The sequence below is a fragment of the Peromyscus leucopus genome, chromosome X (assembly GCF_004664715.2).
Source record: "Peromyscus leucopus breed LL Stock chromosome X, UCI_PerLeu_2.1, whole genome shotgun sequence".
Taxonomy (NCBI): Eukaryota; Metazoa; Chordata; class Mammalia; order Rodentia; family Cricetidae; genus Peromyscus; species Peromyscus leucopus.
The window spans coordinates 5,416,570-5,434,176 of record NC_051083.1 but is presented as its reverse complement, the minus strand read 5'-3'; the positions used below and the strand labels follow the sequence as shown (position 1 = coordinate 5,434,176).

The 17,607-nt window shown below is 44.3% G+C and overlaps 1 protein-coding gene across 1 annotated transcript; it reads left to right on the top strand.

Annotated features, from left to right (window-relative positions):
• Usp11 (ubiquitin specific peptidase 11) lies at positions 1–17,373 on the top strand. The gene is made up of 21 exons (XM_028884832.1): positions 1–219; positions 8,303–8,412; positions 8,579–8,709; positions 8,873–8,990; positions 9,338–9,483; positions 9,624–9,685; positions 9,808–9,907; positions 10,295–10,468; positions 10,555–10,713; positions 11,025–11,249; positions 11,368–11,451; positions 11,545–11,639; positions 13,007–13,213; positions 14,816–14,865; positions 15,060–15,332; positions 15,417–15,487; positions 15,744–15,856; positions 16,152–16,301; positions 16,380–16,495; positions 16,686–16,774; positions 16,858–17,373. Exons 1-21 carry the CDS (start codon positions 68–70, stop codon positions 16,990–16,992), a joined length of 2,760 nt encoding a protein of 919 aa, XP_028740665.1. The 5' UTR covers positions 1–67; the 3' UTR covers positions 16,993–17,373.
• Positions 17,374–17,607: the final 234 nt, after the last annotated feature.

Below are 17,607 nucleotides of genomic sequence, written 5' to 3'. Positions count from 1 at the left end.
GAAGTGCCAGTTGAGGGTCCTCTTCCTAGCTTCAGTTGCGTCGGCAGTTGGAGGAGGACGGACGGTGATGGCGGCGGTCGCAGCGGACCCAGCTGCAGCTGCCATCCCGGCCTCCTCTGAGGAGAGACACAGACAGCGCGAGGCAATGCCAGGCCTGGACGAACAGTGGCGCCAAGTCGAGAATGGGCGAGAGCGTCCACTGCGAGCTGGCGAAAGCTGGTGAGGCTGGGCTTCAATGAAGCCTTGGCCAAGGGAACTGTGGGGGCGTTAATATCCGCGGGGTTCTTAGAAGCCAAATTCTGAGGAAGAAGCAGTGCGAGGCGGGGAAGGGGCTTGGTGGGCCAGCGGGAGATGGGGGGCGTGGAGGTGCTAGTGAATGAATCGCAACGTTTGGGGAAGAGGCGGGACCTGAGTGGGGCAGTCAGCCGCCTGAGGACAAAGTGGGGTTTGTTTGTGGCAGAGGTGGGGCGTGAGGGAAACGGCCTTGGAGGTAGAAGACTGCATCTTTTGGGGAGGGGGTGAGAGGGGACTGCGTCTGGGAACCTGGAGCCTGGAAAAGAGGCTGGCTCCGTACTTAACGCGGGGGCGTGGCGTGTGTTACGAAACGTTGCGTCGGTTGCGAGGAACGGCCTACGAGTACTTGGAGCGCCTGTGAACCAGACGAGCTTGGTGGCGTCAGCTGAAGAGCAACTCCATAGCCTATAGCTGTGGGCCGAGGGGCGGAGGGAGTGGTGGTATGGGGAGGGTGCCTGGCTCCTGGGAGCGAGGCTAAGGTCTGAGGTGGGGCAAACTGTGGAGGAGGGGCGGTGCCTAGGGCAGAAAATGGCGCCTGGGAAAGAGCAAAGATTGTGACGCGATAGTTTTTTTGTTTTTTAAATTTATTATAGCCAAGGCCTCCTTCCTAGGACAGGAGAAAGTGCAGATGATTACAAAGGAAGGTTCTTTGAGAATTTTTTCTATTTGATAATATTTTGTAATCAGTAGAAAATGGTTACTTAAAAAGAATCCATAGCTTTGACAAATTGTCTTTACTGATTTAAAAAAAAGGCTAATCAGTGCCTCAAAATTTACTGCTTCCGGGTTCTTATTTCTCCGAGTTGCGTCTCGTCTTTTAAATTGTGAAATTTGTAAGACCTACAAAGATTATAGTATAACATTTTACATAAAGCGATGGACATCCTCCTGAAAGAAATGGTTTGTATGCTTCAAAAATGGCAAGGTCGTGAAAGACAGATGGTGAAGAACTGTTCCAGATTGAAGGAATTAATGCAGTTTAACAAGTCACAACTAAATGCAACATGTGATCCTCAGCTGGATCCTAGAACAAGGAAAAATAAATTATTTTTAAAAATCAGGGTTCTTTCTCATAATTTATTTCTCTTTCACTCTAAATTTCATTGGAAAATCGATGAAATTTGACTAAGGCCAGTAGATAAAATATTACTACTGATAATTTCTTGTTTGTGATAATTGTAATGTGTTTATGAAAGAATATCCCTTGTTTGGTGAAAAATACATATTGAAAATTTAGGTACAAGGAACCATCGTATAAGCAACTTATCAAATGATTGAAAAACTAGCATATGTAAAAATGCACATGGAAGGGAATAGATTATGGAAATATTGGTCATAGAATGCAAAGTTAGACAAGAGGAACAAATTCAAGAGATCCATTGTACAAAATGGTGATAATAGTTAATAGTAATCTGTTCTATACTTGAAAATTGCTTAATAGATTTTACATGTTCTTACCCAAAAAAATTGACATAATTGATATGTTAAGTAGCTTTGTTTTAGTGTTTGCAATGTATATATCAAAATATCATGCTGTATACCACAAATGAACACATTTTTGTCTATTTTAAGGTAAATAAAAATAACCCAAAATTGATATGGGAAAAATAAGAATAGAGCAAATGGGTAAAGTGTGTTAGATTTAGGGAATCTAAGGGCATACAGAGAAGTCTTTGTATTATTTTGTGTCCCCCCCCCTTTTTTTTTTGAGACAGGGCCTCTATTATGTAGCCCTGGCTGTCAGGGAACTCACTATGTATACCAGGCTGGCCTTGAACTCAGAAATCTGGCTGAGATTATATGCATGTGCCACCATGCCTGGCTTCCCACCCCCCACCCCCATTTTCAGTGGGTTTATTAGGAAAAATTGCAGAGTTTTATGTGTGGATTCATCACCCATGTGAAGATTCAGAACATTACCTTAAAAAATCCTGTGCTCCTCTCAGATGGAAATTCCTCTCCCTGCTTCATGAGAAACTGTTATCCTAAATTTTGAATTAAAGGGCTCTTTTCACATGTTTCATTATCATGAAAAGCTTTTCCAACACTCATATTTACATACATAGAGAGTAAGAGAGAGAGAGAGAGAGACTGTGTTTATGAAATAGATTGTGAGCCCTTATATGACATAGTAAATGGTATCTGTATGATGTAATTTGAGACATTAACCTTGATCTGTTGGTTATAGCCCTGTCTTCCAGGTTTCTCAAATGTTAAGATGCCATTCTTCCGTTAAGTAGTAATTTTAAAATATATATTTAAATATATGTATATATCATATTCATCTGTTCCCAAGGATATCCAACAGCTTCCTTTCTCGTGCAGTATAAATGGTAAAATCCTGAGTGACCTGCAGGGTTTTGGAGGCTGGTACTCTACTTCCATCTAACTTTTTTTTTTCCTCTAATCTCTCATTACCAGCCCATCAGCTCCTCCCCCTTAGGGCCACCCATACTAGACTGTTGCTGTTCTTGACATTTTAGGGCCTTTTCCAGGTTTTCCCACTTTACAGAGTTCTAAATAACAGTGCTAGTGAAATGTGTATACATTATTGGGGAGATAAATTGCAATTCCAAAACTGGAGTATATAATGATGTTTTTCTGCCATTATATCATTAGTTCTCCAGCAAGAACTAGCCTCCATCCATCCTGAAAATAAACAGTAAGTAGACTGTTTTTGTAGCTCATTTGGAGATGTCCAAAAAGTCCTCAAAGCTTTGGTTCCTTTCCATTGGTAGATAAGACATGAAATCCTGTCGTCTTTGCCAATAGTCTTTAAATTACCCTGCCAGTAGTGGATCTTCTTTGGGATGAGGAACATGTTTGGAACTAAGTAGAAGTGGTGGGTATACAATACTGTGAATGTACTAAATGTTAATGAATTGTTCACTTTAAAATGGGTTAATTTTATGTTAATTTCACTTCATTAAAAAAATTACCACACCAGTGTTGGTTGAATATTAAAGCCAATTTATTTCTCCTGTTGGAATAGTTATGAAGCATTTTTGCCAAGCTCCACTTTTTGATGCTTATCTAAATTAGGTAAGAGCAAAGTATCTCAAAGTTCTGTATGGGTTTGCTGCCATATTTGGGAAATATGTATTTATAAAGCATTTGAACTCAAGGACTAGCTCCAAGTTGTGCATCTGTGTCAGTATTGTCTGCACCTCCCACCCTTGGTTTAATAGTAAATTGTCTTTAATGATTAAACTTCTTAGATGCATTTATTTGGGGGCTGGAGCACACCATGTGACTCAATGTGCTGGAAGAGGCTAGAGAACTAGTTGCAGGAGTCAGTTCCCTCCTTCCACTGTGTAGGTCCTAGGGGATCAAATTCAAGTCAGCCAGCTTGGTGGCAAGCACCTCCATCTTACCCGCCCTCCACCTTATTTTTTGATACAGGGCTTCTTGTTGAACCTGGAGGTCTGTTTCAGCTAGACTAACCAGCAAACCTCTTATATTCTGTCTCCACTCCCCCGCAAGTACTGAGATTAGCAAAATGCCAGACTTTTTGCTCAGTTTGTATGTAGATACTGAGGATCCAAACAGCAAACATTTTACCCAGCCCTAAAGGGCTTATGTTTTGAGACCACATTCAAAACTTTAAAAAGGTAACTTCCTTAGAAAGTTTTAGTTCTTGTGACAATGATTTATCTACACATTTAAATCAAGGATAGTTGAGAAGCCTTGGGCAGATTTCTACAGGGTACAGACAACTTTCTAACAGAATAAGCAACTGTGGAGTTCTTTGTTGTTTGTTTATTTTCTTTCGAGACAGAGTTTCTCTGTATGCCCTGGCTGTCCTGAAACTCACTCTGTAGACCAGACTGATCTTGAACTCAGAGATCTGCCTGCCTCTACCTCCTGAGTGTTGGGATCAAGGGTATGTGCCAGCTGGAGTTCCTAAGTAAAGGAAGAAGGATAGCTAGGTTTAGAGAGGTGCACAGTATATGAAGAGGACATTAAGAAAGGTTGAAGAAAGATATTTACATGGCTAATCTGTAATATGGCTAATCCTACATGATCAACTGTACTTAGGAAGATAAACTTTTCTTAATTTGAAGTCTCACACTGTAGCTCAGACTGGCCTGATAGTTCTTTGCTAGCCTTCAAAGTTCATTTTTTTTGATGTGTCATTTTCAAAAATATTTTAAATAGGAAGAACTTGGAATGCGGACACATACTTGTAGGCTCTTTAATTCCAGCACTAGGGAGGTAGAGATGGGGATCAGCAAGTCAAGGTCAATGTAGGCTACACTCGAAGTTGTTTTAAAAAAAAGTTGGAAAAATGAAAGCTATTACAAAAATTTCAAATTGAAACTTCCCAGTGGTGTAGCACATGCTTTAATGCCAACACTCTGGAAGCAAAGACAGGCCAGTTCTACAAAGTGAGTTCCAGGTCATACAGTGAAGTCTGTCTCAAAAAAATTGAATGAGCCAGGCCGTGGTGGCGCACGCCTTTAATCTCAGCACTCGGGAGGCAGAGGCAGGGAGGCAGAGGCAGGCGGATCTCTGTGAGTTCAAGGCCAGCCTGGTCTACAGAGCTAGTCCAGGACAGGCTCCAAAGCTACAGAGAAACCCTGTCTCAAAAAAAAAAAAACTGAATGAATATATATATCTCCATCCTTTTATGGGAGAAAAGCAACTTTGTGTTATCTCCCAGAGATAATTTAGACATAAAAGAACATTTTTGCCAAGTTTGGAAAGACAGATAAGCAGTACTTAAGAGATATGGTCATGGTGGCTCATTTGTGTGATTTCAGCATTGGGGGGGGGCTGAAGAAGGAAGATTGCCTCAAGTTTGAGGCCAGTCTGGGAAGAATGTTTAGAAAACAAGATGGGCGTGGTAAAAACACGTTTGAAATTCTAGCACTTGGGAAGCTAGAGCAGGAGGGCCATGAGTTTGAGGCTATCCAGGGCAACATAATGAGTTCTAGTCCAACTGTGGAGCTACAATGTGAAACTCAGCCAGGCGGTGGTGGCGCATACCTTTAATCCCAGGACTCAGGAGGCAGAGGCAGGCGGATCTCTGTGAGTTCAAGGCCAGCCTGGTCTCCAAAGCGAGTTCCAGGAAAGGCGCAAAGCTACACAGAGAAACTCTGTATCGAAAAACCAAAAAATAAAAAAAAAAAAATGTAAAACTCAGTCTCAAAGAAAAACATTACAAGCAAGACAAGAAGTATAGTTAGTTTTATAAGAACATAGTGGTAAAGATTATTAGGTGCTTATGGTCATCCTCCTTACATAGTTCAAAGTCAACCTGGGCTATATAGGACCCTGTCTCAACAAGAGAGATGAATTAAGAGTATGCAGTCAGACACTGATGTCGCTTGCCTTTAATCCCAGCATTCTGGAGACAGAGACAGGCAAATCTCTGAGTACTAGGCCAGCCTAGTCTATATAGTGAGTTCCAGGACAGCCAGGACTACATAGTAAGACCTTGTCTCAAAACAAAAAATAGAATGTAGGGGCTAGAGAGATGGCTCAGTGGTTAAGAGCATTGGCTGCTCTTCCAGAGGACCCGGGTTCAATTCCCAGCACTTACATGACAGCTCACAACTGTCTGTAACTCTAGTTCCAGGGGACCTGACACCTCCACACCAATGTACATAAAATAAATTTAGATAAATTATTTAAAAAATGGAATGTAGCCGGGCGATGGTGGCGCACGCCTTTAATCCCAGCACTCAGGAGGCAGAGGCAGGCGGATCTCTGAGTTCGAGGCCAGTCTGGGCTACCAAGTGAGTTCCAGGAAAGGCACAAAGCTACGCAGAGAAACCCTGTCTCAAAAAACCAAAAAAAAAAAAAAAAAATGGACTGTAAAAAGGGGGCAGGAGAAATGTCTCAGCAATTAAGAGTACATACTGCTCTCAGAGGTCCTGAGATGGGTTCCCAACACTCATATAGGTGGTCTACAAACACCTCTAACTCTAGCTCCAGGGAATCTGATGTCCTCTTCTGACCTCCAAGAGCCCCTGAAATAATGTGCACATACTCAAACACACATACATAATTAAAAGTATGAAAAAGAAAGCACTAAAGCTGGGCAGTGGTGGTGCATGCCCTGATCCCAGCACTGGGGAGGCAGAGCCAGGTAGATCTCTGTGAGTTTGAGGCCAGCCTGGTCTACAGAGCGAGATCCAGGACAGGCACCAAAACTACACGAGAAACCCTGTCTCAGGAAAAAAAAAACTAAACTAAAAATTGGTAATAATTTGGTGACAAAAGATGACTATAGTAATTTTATACAAAAGACCCAAATCTTAATTATCTTTTGGTGTGTTGACCACTGGATAATGGGCAGTAAAGAACTTACTAGTAAGCCTTTATGTGTACTTCATCTTATTTAAATAAATTTGATAGAGCAATGTTCTATTTATCACCTGTAACTTTTTTTAAATTGTTGTGCAGGGTGGTGGTGATAGGCTGATGATAGGAGTAATGAAAGAATTTACTAAGATGGAAAAAGGCACAAGCAGAGAGTTTATTATGTAAGAGGTGGCTTTCATTGAAGCAGGAGTGTTCTGTGCAGGCAGTTAAGCAGTGTTTCAATGATGCAGTGCCCTGGAACATTTGTAATTGGGGTTTTTGGTAGAGTTAATTCTTTCTAACCAGGTAACAGTCATCAGTGGCCTTGCTTTGATCTCATCCTGCCCTGAATGTTCTGAGGATATCTGTCCCAGAGTGGTGTCTACATTTATTTCCCATTTTTATGTGACTAAGTCTTACTCTAGCCTAGCCCACGTTCAAAGCAATTTTCCTCCCTCCGAAGTGCTTACCTGGCTAGGTCTGTCTGTCTGTCTCTCTCTCTCTCTCTCTCTCCTCTCTCTCTCTCTCTCTCTCTCTCTCTCTCTCTCTCTCTCTCTGTGTGTGTGTGTGTGTGTGTGTGTGTGTGTGTGAGAGAGAGAGAGAGAGAGAGAGAGAGAGAGAGAGAGAGAGAGAGAGTGAGTGAGTTCAACTTAAGACCTCTTGTATGCTAGGCAAGTGGTCTATGATTAAACTATATTCCCAATCCTAAACAAACTAAAGTTTTGCTACAGAGTGATTTTAATGTTAAATTTACATTTTAAATCTACTTTTTAAGAAGTTGAGAGGCTAGAGAGATGGTTCAGTGGTTAAAAGGGTGTACTGCTCTTGAAGAAGACCCAACTTCAATTCCCAACACTAATGTCAAGGCAGCTCACAATTGCCTTTGGCCTCTGTGAGCACTTACACTCATGTGCACATTTCCACCCACAGACACGTAGGGATACATATAATTAAAAATAAAATCTTGTTTTTAAAGTTGAGCCATGCCTCCCTTTGCATTGAAAATATTATTAACTAAATTTGCTCTACTTTATAAGAGAACCTCATAAACTGACTGTGGAGGCCAGTAAAGCTGGAAGGAGGAATAATGATGTACATGTTGGTAGGTTGAATGATAGATTTGTGGCATGAGTTCCTAGGTAGGAATGTGTGTTTTCCTGGAACGAACGATATGGCATGGTCTGGGGAGTGGAGAGGGGTAATGTAGAGTCAAAAAACAAAAACACACAGAAATTCAAAGCCAAGTGTGATGTATGTCTGTAATCCTAGCATGGAAGCTAAAGCAACAAGTTCACTGCCAGCCAGTACTGTGTAGTGAAACCTTGTCTCAAAAGAGACCCCAAACCAAATTCATAGCATAGCTGAAAATGGGGGTAGGAAATTTGGGAAGCTGAAGCAGAAAGATCTGGAGAGCTTGAGGCTAGCTTGGGCTATATATATAGTATATTTCAGGCCTGTCAGGGTGTTACAAGACTTCATTTAAAAAAACAGAGGGTAATGAATGAAAAAAATTGAGTAATCAGATGTCCAAATATGCATTTCACTGAATAAATTTTGCTTTTCACTTATTTTTACTTGTTGCTGAAAATTTTCTTCTTGAATTATAGTGGAGTGATAGTTAATTCTGCAAGTGATGAAAAGTTATATAGCTAGCACATAAATAATCATATGACACCCTTGTTGTCTTTCTGGGTTCCAGGTTCCTTGTAGAGCGACACTGGTATAAACAGTGGGAGGTGTACGTGAAGGAAGGGAACCAGGATGCTAACACCTTTCCTGGCTGTATCAACAATGCTGGGCTCTTCGAAGGTACCAAGCTTCTGCCTCTCCCCATCAACCTTGTGTTGGAGTTCTGATCCTTTCTGTCCCCACAAGTGACCATACACACATTCTCTATGCTTAGTCATTGGTGGAGTGGCCAGAGTTCCTTTCTTAATCCATGTTTTGCTTTGTCCACACTCCCTTCCCCCTGCAGATCAGATAAACTGGCACCTCAGGGAGGGACTGCTAGAAGGAGATGATTATGTGCTGCTCCCAGCAACTGCTTGGAATTACCTGGTCAGCTGGTATGGCTTAGAAGATGGCCAGCCTCCTATTGAGCGCAAGGTATATGGGTGGGGCAGATGCTAGGGTTGTATGTTAGTTTTTTATGGGAAGTTGGGGAGGAGGAAGACCATGTAGGCTCAGGGTAGGTCCAGAGTTGTGTGTACCTGTATTCCCCTGTCAGTTGGATAAGTTTATGGGTGTTGGTACCCCTCTGCCTTCACAGGTCATAGAACTTCCTGGAGTCCGAAAGGTGGAATTATACCCAATAGAGCTACTGCTTGTCCAGCACAGTGATATGGAAACAGCTCTTACCATTCAGTTCAGCCACACTGATTCTCTGGGTGAGTCTCAGGGCCTCTGGAACAAATTGCTGTTTCTAATCGTGAGTCACACGTCTCATTGACTTGAGGATGTGTGGGGATCAAGTTACAGCATCCTGAGAAGGCAGCAGTCAAACTGGAAGACTAAAGTGGTGGTGGTCAAGTTGAGCACAGATACTAGGTGTCTACCGGAGTCCAGAGAGGATGAGCTGTATTCCAGTTGCTTGAGTGGGGTGGAAAAGAGTGTTTATTTACTGGGAGGGTCTCAAGTTCTGAGTGTGTTAAGTCTGAAAATGATCTAAAGCTATCAAATGGATCAGTATTCTGGGGCCCCAGAATATATAGTCATGTTCCATGACCCTCCACAGACCTAGTCTTGCAAACAGCTCGGGAGCAGTTTCTGGTGGAGCCTCAGGAAGACACACGCCTCTGGATCAAGAACTCAGAGGGCTCTTTGGATCGATTGTGCAACACACAGATCACACTACTTGATGCCTCTCTTGAGACTGGGCAGGTAACAATGGGAAAGTTTTCTCTGTACAGGTAGCCTAGTGGACAGATTTCTGGCAGTAGTCAGACCTTCAGGGAAGGGGAGGGTGCCCTTTAGGCCTCCCATTAATACTTCTCTTTTTCCTTTCTCTACCTCTAACCCAGTTGGTCATCATGGAGACCCGAAACAAAGATGGCACTTGGCCCAGCGCACAGCTGTGTGGCATGTGAGCCCTCGGGGTGTCATGCAGAGTTGGGGCACCCCACAGTAGGCAGATATAACCTACGAGTACAGAGCACCCACCTGTAGTAGGCCCTTTAGCTCATAGGGTTTCTCATCCAACCCCAGGAACAACGTGCCAGAAGAGGATGAAGAATTCCAGGGCCAGCCGGGCATCTGTGGCCTTACCAATCTGGGCAACACGTGCTTCATGAACTCGGCCCTACAGGTTGGGCCATGAGATCTATGTCTGGCACAGCTACAGGGGTTAGGTACTGGGGACAGAGCTAGGGGATGGTGGGTGTAATGCTGATTACAGTACAAGGGGTCAGGTTGAAAGCCAAGGCTCCATGAATCTGATCTGATGTGCCCACATTTTCTCTTGAAGTATCAACACCTTCTCCCTCTACTTGCTCCCCATTCTCCCTTCTTTCCTTTGGCACTACCATTTCCCTCCTCCAGAGATACTGACATCTTTCCCTGATACTTTTACTGCATTCACACTGCCAACCCTTCCCCTTCTCTCTCCCATTTCCCTCTCCTCCTTCCTTTTTCTGATCTCACTTGGGCCACCTCACCTCTCCTCTACCTCTTTCACTGGGCCCTACTACCACAGTGCCTCAGCAATGTGCCACAGCTTACGGAGTACTTTCTCAACAACCGCTACCTGGAGGAGCTCAACTTCCGGAACCCTCTGGGCATGAAGGGTGAGCTTGCTGAGGCCTATGCAGATCTGGTAAAGCAGACTTGGTCTGGCTACCACCGCTCCATTGTGCCGAATGTGTTCAAGGTGTGACTCAACCCCCTGGCCTCCCACCTTCCTTTCTCTTGTTTCTCCTAACTCCTGCTCACTCTACCATTTGACTGTCTCCTCAGAACAAGGTTGGCCATTTTGCATCCCAGTTTCTGGGCTACCAACAGCATGACTCACAGGAACTACTGTCATTCCTCCTGGATGGGTTACATGAGGACCTCAATCGAGTCAAAAAGAAAGAATATGTTGAGCTGTGCAATGGTGCTGGGCGACCAGATTTGGTAGGCTACTCATTAAAGCTACATGGCCATGGCCTTAGGAGTTCTCTGGTTACCCTGATCTACCTAACACCTTACCATTTCCTCAGTTCCCCTACCTTGACCTTCACCCCAGCCTTAGTCATAGCACCATGTCTGTTCCCATACCTACCTCAGAGTTAACCCTAATCAGGCTCCTGTCCTTCATAAATCCCAGATCTGACAGTAAACATAGGTTCTAGATAGACCTAGCTGTCACTCTTTCCCTAAAACCCCTATGAATCCACCCCCAACCTTTCTCTGTGCTTCTAACCCACCATGACACTTGTCAACAGGAAGTGGCTCAGGAAGCCTGGCAAAACCATAAACGACGAAATGATTCTGTGATTGTGGATACTTTCCATGGCCTCTTCAAGTCCACTCTGGTGTGCCCTGATTGTGGCAATGTCTCTGTGACCTTTGACCCCTTCTGCTACCTCAGTGTGCCACTGCCTGTCTGCTCCAGGAGGGTCTTAGAGGTTTTCTTTGTCCCCATGGATCCCCGCCGCAAGCCAGAACAGGTGAGGGTATGGGAACACAATGAGGGACATGTCAGAATTTTATTACTTTCCTCAAGGTTTTTTGCATTAACCTACCATAAGCTCTTTTGATCTTCTGTGGATGTTATTTCTCCCTCAGCACCGGGTTGTGGTCCCCAAGAAAGGCAATATTTCAGATTTGTGTGTGGCTCTGTCCACACACACAAGTGTTGCACCAGACAAGGTAAGACTTTGCAGAGGGAGGCTGGGTAGATAGGATTTAAAGGAAGAAGGGCCTTGCACACTGACTGTTCCCATGCCCCTGTCCTGTTCCCAGATGATAGTAGCTGATGTCTTCAGTCACCGATTCTATAAGCTCTACCAGCTGGAGGATCCTCTGAGTGGCATCTTGGATCGTGATGATATCTTTGTGTGAGTGATAAGACTAAGGGGGGTTAAATAGAGGAAGCTCCCCCCACCTTTTGTTTTGACTTGCTGGGGATGGAACCCAGAAGTATGTTAGGCAAGTACTCTTAGTACTTGAGCTGTACTTATAGTCCAATATTTATACTCATAAATAAATCAATAAATCATTAAACAAATAAGTATATAGAGAGACAGAGACAGAGAGATTGTCTCCCTGTGTAGCCCTAGCTGACCTGGAAAATGTAGCCCAGACTGTCCTCCGACTTAAAAGATCCACCCACCTCTGCCTCCCAGGTACAGGGATTAAAGGTATACACCGCTATGTCCAGCAATATGCTCCTTTTGAAATGTATCCATTTTGTGGGTACTGGAATTAGAATCCAAGCCCCCTGCATGCTAGGCAAGTGCCCTACCACTGAACTATGCCTTGCTTTCCATAGAGTTTTTAAACTTTGGGCAACTAAAAACTAAACAGTGCTTTGTGAATAGAAATTTTCTTTGTAAACCAAAGTGTTTTCCACAGGAAAAGTGTTTTCATCCTTGTTTTTTATTAACCTCCTCAGTATTTCCATGTTACCAAAGCTCTTTCTAAAAACAGCATATAGACAAAGTACTATGAAAGTCATCTAGTAGTTCATAAAGTAATAAATATTTTACAGATTTTTAGGCCCCTTAAAATATTTTGGGAAAAGGATAGACAGATTATTCTGATTAAGAGTACTGGCTACTCTTCCAGAGGACCCAGGTTCCATTTTCAGTACCCACATGGAAGCTCACGACCATCTGTAACTCCAGTCTCAGGGGCTCCAATGCCCTCTTTTAGCCTCTGCAGTCACCAGGTACACGTTTGATATACAGACATACATACAGGCAGAATACCCATACACATAAAATAACAATGATAAAATATTTGGGGGAGGCAGGCAAGATGGCTCTGTGGGTAAAAACACTTGCACATAGCCGGGCGTTGGTGGCGCACGCCTTTAATCCCAGCACTGGGGAGGCAGAGCCAGGCGGATCTCTGTGAGTTCGAGGCCAGCCTGCGCTACCAAGTGAGCTCCAGGAAAGGCGCAAAGCTACACAGAGAAACCCTGTCTCGAAAAACCAAAAAAAAAAAAAAAAAAAAAAACACTTGCACAAGCTTGACAACCTGAACCCGTGATGGAGGGGAGGGAACTGACTCCTGAAAAATGTAGTCATAATACCCATACTCAAAAACACACACTAATAATAAATGAAAAAAAGAAAACCCTACATTTTTTTGGACTGAGGTGAATGAATGGAGCAATTGGAGGGCAAAGTTAGGGAATCTTTCTTGTGATTCCTTAGTCAAAAATAAACTAATCATCCCCACCCTCACCATACACACACAGATATGAGGTGACCGGTCGGATTGAACCTGTCGAGGGTTCAAGAGATGATATTGTGGTTCCTGTTTACCTGCGAGAGCGCACCCCATCCCGAGACTACAACAACTCCTACTATGGTCTGATACTTTTTGGGCACCCTCTCCTGGTGTCTGTGCCCCGGGACCGGTTCTCCTGGGAGGGCCTATATAACATCCTGATGTACCGGCTTTCGTAAGTACCACTTTTCTAGGGTTGGGGGAGTGGGTTTGAGTGAGGAGACCAAGGTCAGCACTCAGACTTGGGTTCTGAGTTTGGCACATCCAAATGACAGTTCAAATTGAACATGGCAGAAGAACTTCAGGGCTTTTTCTTTTTCTAAACCTCTGGCTTCTCTTTGGTACTGGGAATACAGAGGTGAACAAGATAAAGTAAAGACAATTTGCCACAGTGGTGGCACACGCCTTTAATCCCAGCACTTGGGAGGCAGAGGCAGGAGAATCTCTGTGAGTTCAAGGTCAGCCTGGGCTACAGAGTGAGTTCCAGGAAAGACGCAAAGCTACACAGAGAAACCCTGTCTCAAAAAACCAAAAGAGAGAGAGAGAGAGAGAGAGAGAGAGAGAGAGAGAGAGAGAGAGAATTTCATTTTGTATGTAATTATCTCTACAGAGAGACTTGGATGTATTTTATTTTCATATTTATTTATCTATCTATCTATCTATTTATTTAATTATCAGCTTGATACAGTATAAATTTTTAGTCTAATAGTGAAATGTTTCACTGAGGCTTGCCCAGTGATTGAGTAAAACCAAAACTTATTGTAAGCTATAGTCATCCTAGGGTCCCCCGCTACTATGTAGCCTCCTTGGATCTGTGGGTTGCAGTCTGATTGTTCTTTACTTTATATCTAGTATCCACTTAGGAGTGAGTACATACCATGTTTGTCCTTCTGGGTTTGGGTTACCTCACTCAGGATAATTTTTTCTAGTTCCATCCATTTGCCTGCAAATTTCATGCTGTTATTGTTTTTCTCTGCTGAGTAGTACTCCATTGTGTATATGTACCACATTTTCTTAATCCATTCTTCAGTTGAAGGGCATCTAGGTTGTTTCCAGGTTCTGGCTATTATGAATAGTGCTGCTATGAACATAGTTGAGCATGTATCTTTGTGGTATGATTGAGCATTCCTTGGGTATATGCCCAAGAGTGGAATCGCTGGGTCTTGAGGTAGATCCATTCCCAATTTTCTGAGAAACCGCCATACCAGTTTCCACAGTGGTTGTACAAGTTTGCATTCCCACCAACAGTGGAGGAGTGTTCCCTTTGCTCCGCAGACTTGGATGTATTTTTACTAGTAGTTTATTCTTGTATCTAAAATCCAGAGTCCTTACCATCAAAGGCAAGCAAAGCTACATTATCTGGATTAATTTCTCCTACATTCTAATTCAAAAGTTCATCCTTGTCAGGCGGTGGTGGTGCATGCCTTTAATTCTAGCACTCAGGAGGCAGAGGCAGGAAGTTCTCTGTGAGATTGAGGCCAGGCTGGTCTCCAGAGCAAGTTCCAGCACAGTCAAGGCTATTATTACTCAGAGAAACCTTGTTTCAAAAAACCAAAAAAAAAAAAATGCCTCAAAATAAAAAATTTTCAGATAAGGGTTGGGAATGTAGCCCAGTGTTGAAGCATTAGCTTACCATTCTCACGACCTAGGAAGGGAAGAAAGAAACCTGTTTATGTGTAAGTTTACCACTGACTTCTTTACCATACCCAAGTAAAACCTTGGGATGCTTTACCATCCTTGTGCCCCTGCCTTGGGAGTCTTCTCTGCTCTGTTACAGACGCTACGTGACCAAACCCACCTCAGATGAGGATGATGGGGATGAGAAAGGTGAGGCCACAAGGAGGTGAGAAGGGAGAGAGGCCCAATAAGGATGAATGTATCTTACTTCGTAGGGGTAAAGGGCTGAGGAGCAGTAGGTTTGGGGGATATGTATGACCCATATGGGGTCCTTCAGGATATGTGTTGAAGCCCAGTTCCCTGGAGTACCCACATTTCCATCCCTGATGTCCTTCTCATCCTAGGTGATGAGGATGATGATGACAATGAAGACAGCAGCAGTGATGAAGAAAAAGAGGAAGTGCCTGGGCCTTCCACTAGCAGTAGTGTCCAAGAAGCAGAGCAGGAGCAGGCTGGGCCCAGCTCTGGGGTCACCAGGAGATGCCCATTCCTCTTAGACAACAGCCTTCACACATCTCAGTGGCCCCCAAGGCGACGACGAAAGCAACTGTTTACTCTGCAGACAGTGAATTCCAATGGAACCAGTGACCGGACCACCTCCCCTGAGGAAGTTCAAAGTATGTCATTTGCCTGGGGTTGCAGAGAGCAGGAGGAAGGGTCTCTTAGCAACAGGAACCTAGCCCTCTCCTCTGCACCCCTAGCTCAGCCATACATTGCCATGGATTGGGAGCCAGAGATGAAGAAGCGTTACTACGATGAAGTGGAGGCTGAGGTAAATAGAAATGGGACCGTAGGGATGGGAGACCTTTGCAGCTCATACCTCAACCCTTTATGCATCCTCCCCCTAACTTCAGCTAGGAGCAGAGCCAAGAGATTCAGGTCCAGGACCGGCCTGGTCTTGGCACCTGCACACTTCTGGGAGTGTCATGGCCTCAGGTTCTGACTCACTTGGTCTGTGATTCCACACTGCCCTATTTTTCTTGACCTTCCTCATGCCTGATCCTCTGGACACTAATTCCCCTCCCCAGGGCTATGTGAAGCATGACTGCGTGGGATACATGCTGAAGAAAAGTCCAGTGCAGCTGCAGGAGTGCATCAAACTCTTTACCACTGTGGAAACACTGGAGAAGGAGAACCCTTGGTGAGGGCCTGGCATGGTCAGGAGAGATTCCATGAGTGGTACTAGTTTAGAGCCTTTGTTTAACAGAAGTACTCACAAACAAGAACAAATGAGAGTACCAGGCATACTGAAAGTCAGAGCATCCTTTACAAAATGAAAGCAAGTGGTACATGCCTGCAGTCTCTTAGTAAAGCTGTCTGAGAGGGAGAGGGAAGGAATGAGAAGGAAGCTCTGTAGGCCAGATGGTGTGCATGAAGAACACACAAGACAGGTGCTCAGAGTGTCTGTCCATTCCTGACTTGGGTTCTATCTGTAGGTACTGTTCCTCCTGCAAGCAGCACCAGCTGGCCACCAAGAAGCTGGACCTCTGGATGTTGCCTGAAGTTCTCATTATCCACCTGAAGCGTTTTTCGTTTTCCAAATTTTCTCGGGAGAAGCTGGACACCCTGGTGCAGTTTCCTATCCGGTCAGGAGAGAAAGACTGTGTGGGAAATGGGAAGGTACAGGTGGAGCCCACCAGTATTTACTGTCTTCTCACCCACAGGGACCTGGATTTTTCTGAGTTTGTCATCAAACCAAAGAATGAGTCTGCTCCAGACCTGTACAAATATGATCTCATCGCAGTTTCCAACCATTATGGTGGCATGCGTGATGGACACTGTATGTGCCAGCCTTTGGGCAGGGAAATGCCCTGGGGGTAGGGGGTTAGACTAGGGGTCAGGATATACCCAATATGTGACTAGGTATATGGGCCAGAGACAAAATTATCAAGGCAGGATGAGCATAAAAGTGGATGTGGATAACCCAGAGAGCCAGGAGGGTGGTAAGAATGGCTTTTTGTTTATTTCAGATACAACATTTGCCTGCAACAAGGACAGTGGCCAGTGGCACTACTTTGATGACAATAGTGTCTCACCTGTGAATGAGAATCAGATTGAGGTATAGCTTCTGTATCCCCACTTGCCCCCCTTTCCTATTATCCCCTTCTGACTTCCAAAATGACCCATGGCCTCTTCCTACAGTCCAAGGCAGCCTATGTCTTGTTCTACCAACGCCAAGATGTGGGTCGACGCCAGTCCCAGACTGCTTCATCTGACACCCCGGCTTCTCCTGCCTCTGATTCTACACCCAACCCTGAAATCATGGATGTTAACTAGGGGCACTGGAACTACCACAGAGAAGGAAGCCCCTTTCACCACTCCCTCATGTCTCCCCCAGCCCTTACCTGTGTTCATTGCCCCCCAGGCATTGCAGGCTTAGTCTGTGGCTACTGTTTTCTTGTACCGCTGTATTACTCTCTCAGAAAGAAGAGGCCCTGTGCCCCTGCCTGTGTGTGCCCCTGCCTGTGTGTGCCCGTACAGCAGTGACTTCCCCTCTTAGTCTTATTTATGCTGCTCCTTCCCATCTTTTCCTTACCCCAAAGTGTTCTTAGTAGCTGATAAGGGGTTCACATGAACACAGAGTGTATTTTCTTATTGACACCATATTCCTTCTGCTGTGTTAAATATACATAAAAGTTCCAGTCTGTCCCATGCTTAGCAGTGTTGTTGTTTTTTTCTCTATGTACTTACCGTTTTCTTCCCTACGTACATAGGTCTTTGTTTTGCGTACTTATTGAAGATCAGGTGTGGTATGTGGTTGATGTTGTTCTGAGTGGGTTTGTTGTTTTTGCGACAGGGTCTGTCAATGTAGCTTTGGCTGTCCTGGAACTCCCTGGGTAGACCAGGCTGGCCTTCTTTCTACTCAGAGATTGACCTGCCTCTGCCTCCCGA

Excerpts from the sequence above, each read along its gene's own strand:
- Usp11 (XM_028884832.1), top strand. The coding sequence starts at position 68 with ATGGCGGCGGTCGCAGCGGACCCAGCTGCAGCTGCCATCCCGGCCTCC. Across the intron at positions 15,333-15,416 it reads CTCCCCTGAGGAAGTTCAAA|CTCAGCCATACATTGCCATG; the intron begins GTATGTCATTTG and ends CTGCACCCCTAG. Across the intron at positions 16,302-16,379 it reads CTGGTGCAGTTTCCTATCCG|GGACCTGGATTTTTCTGAGT; the intron begins GTCAGGAGAGAA and ends TCTCACCCACAG.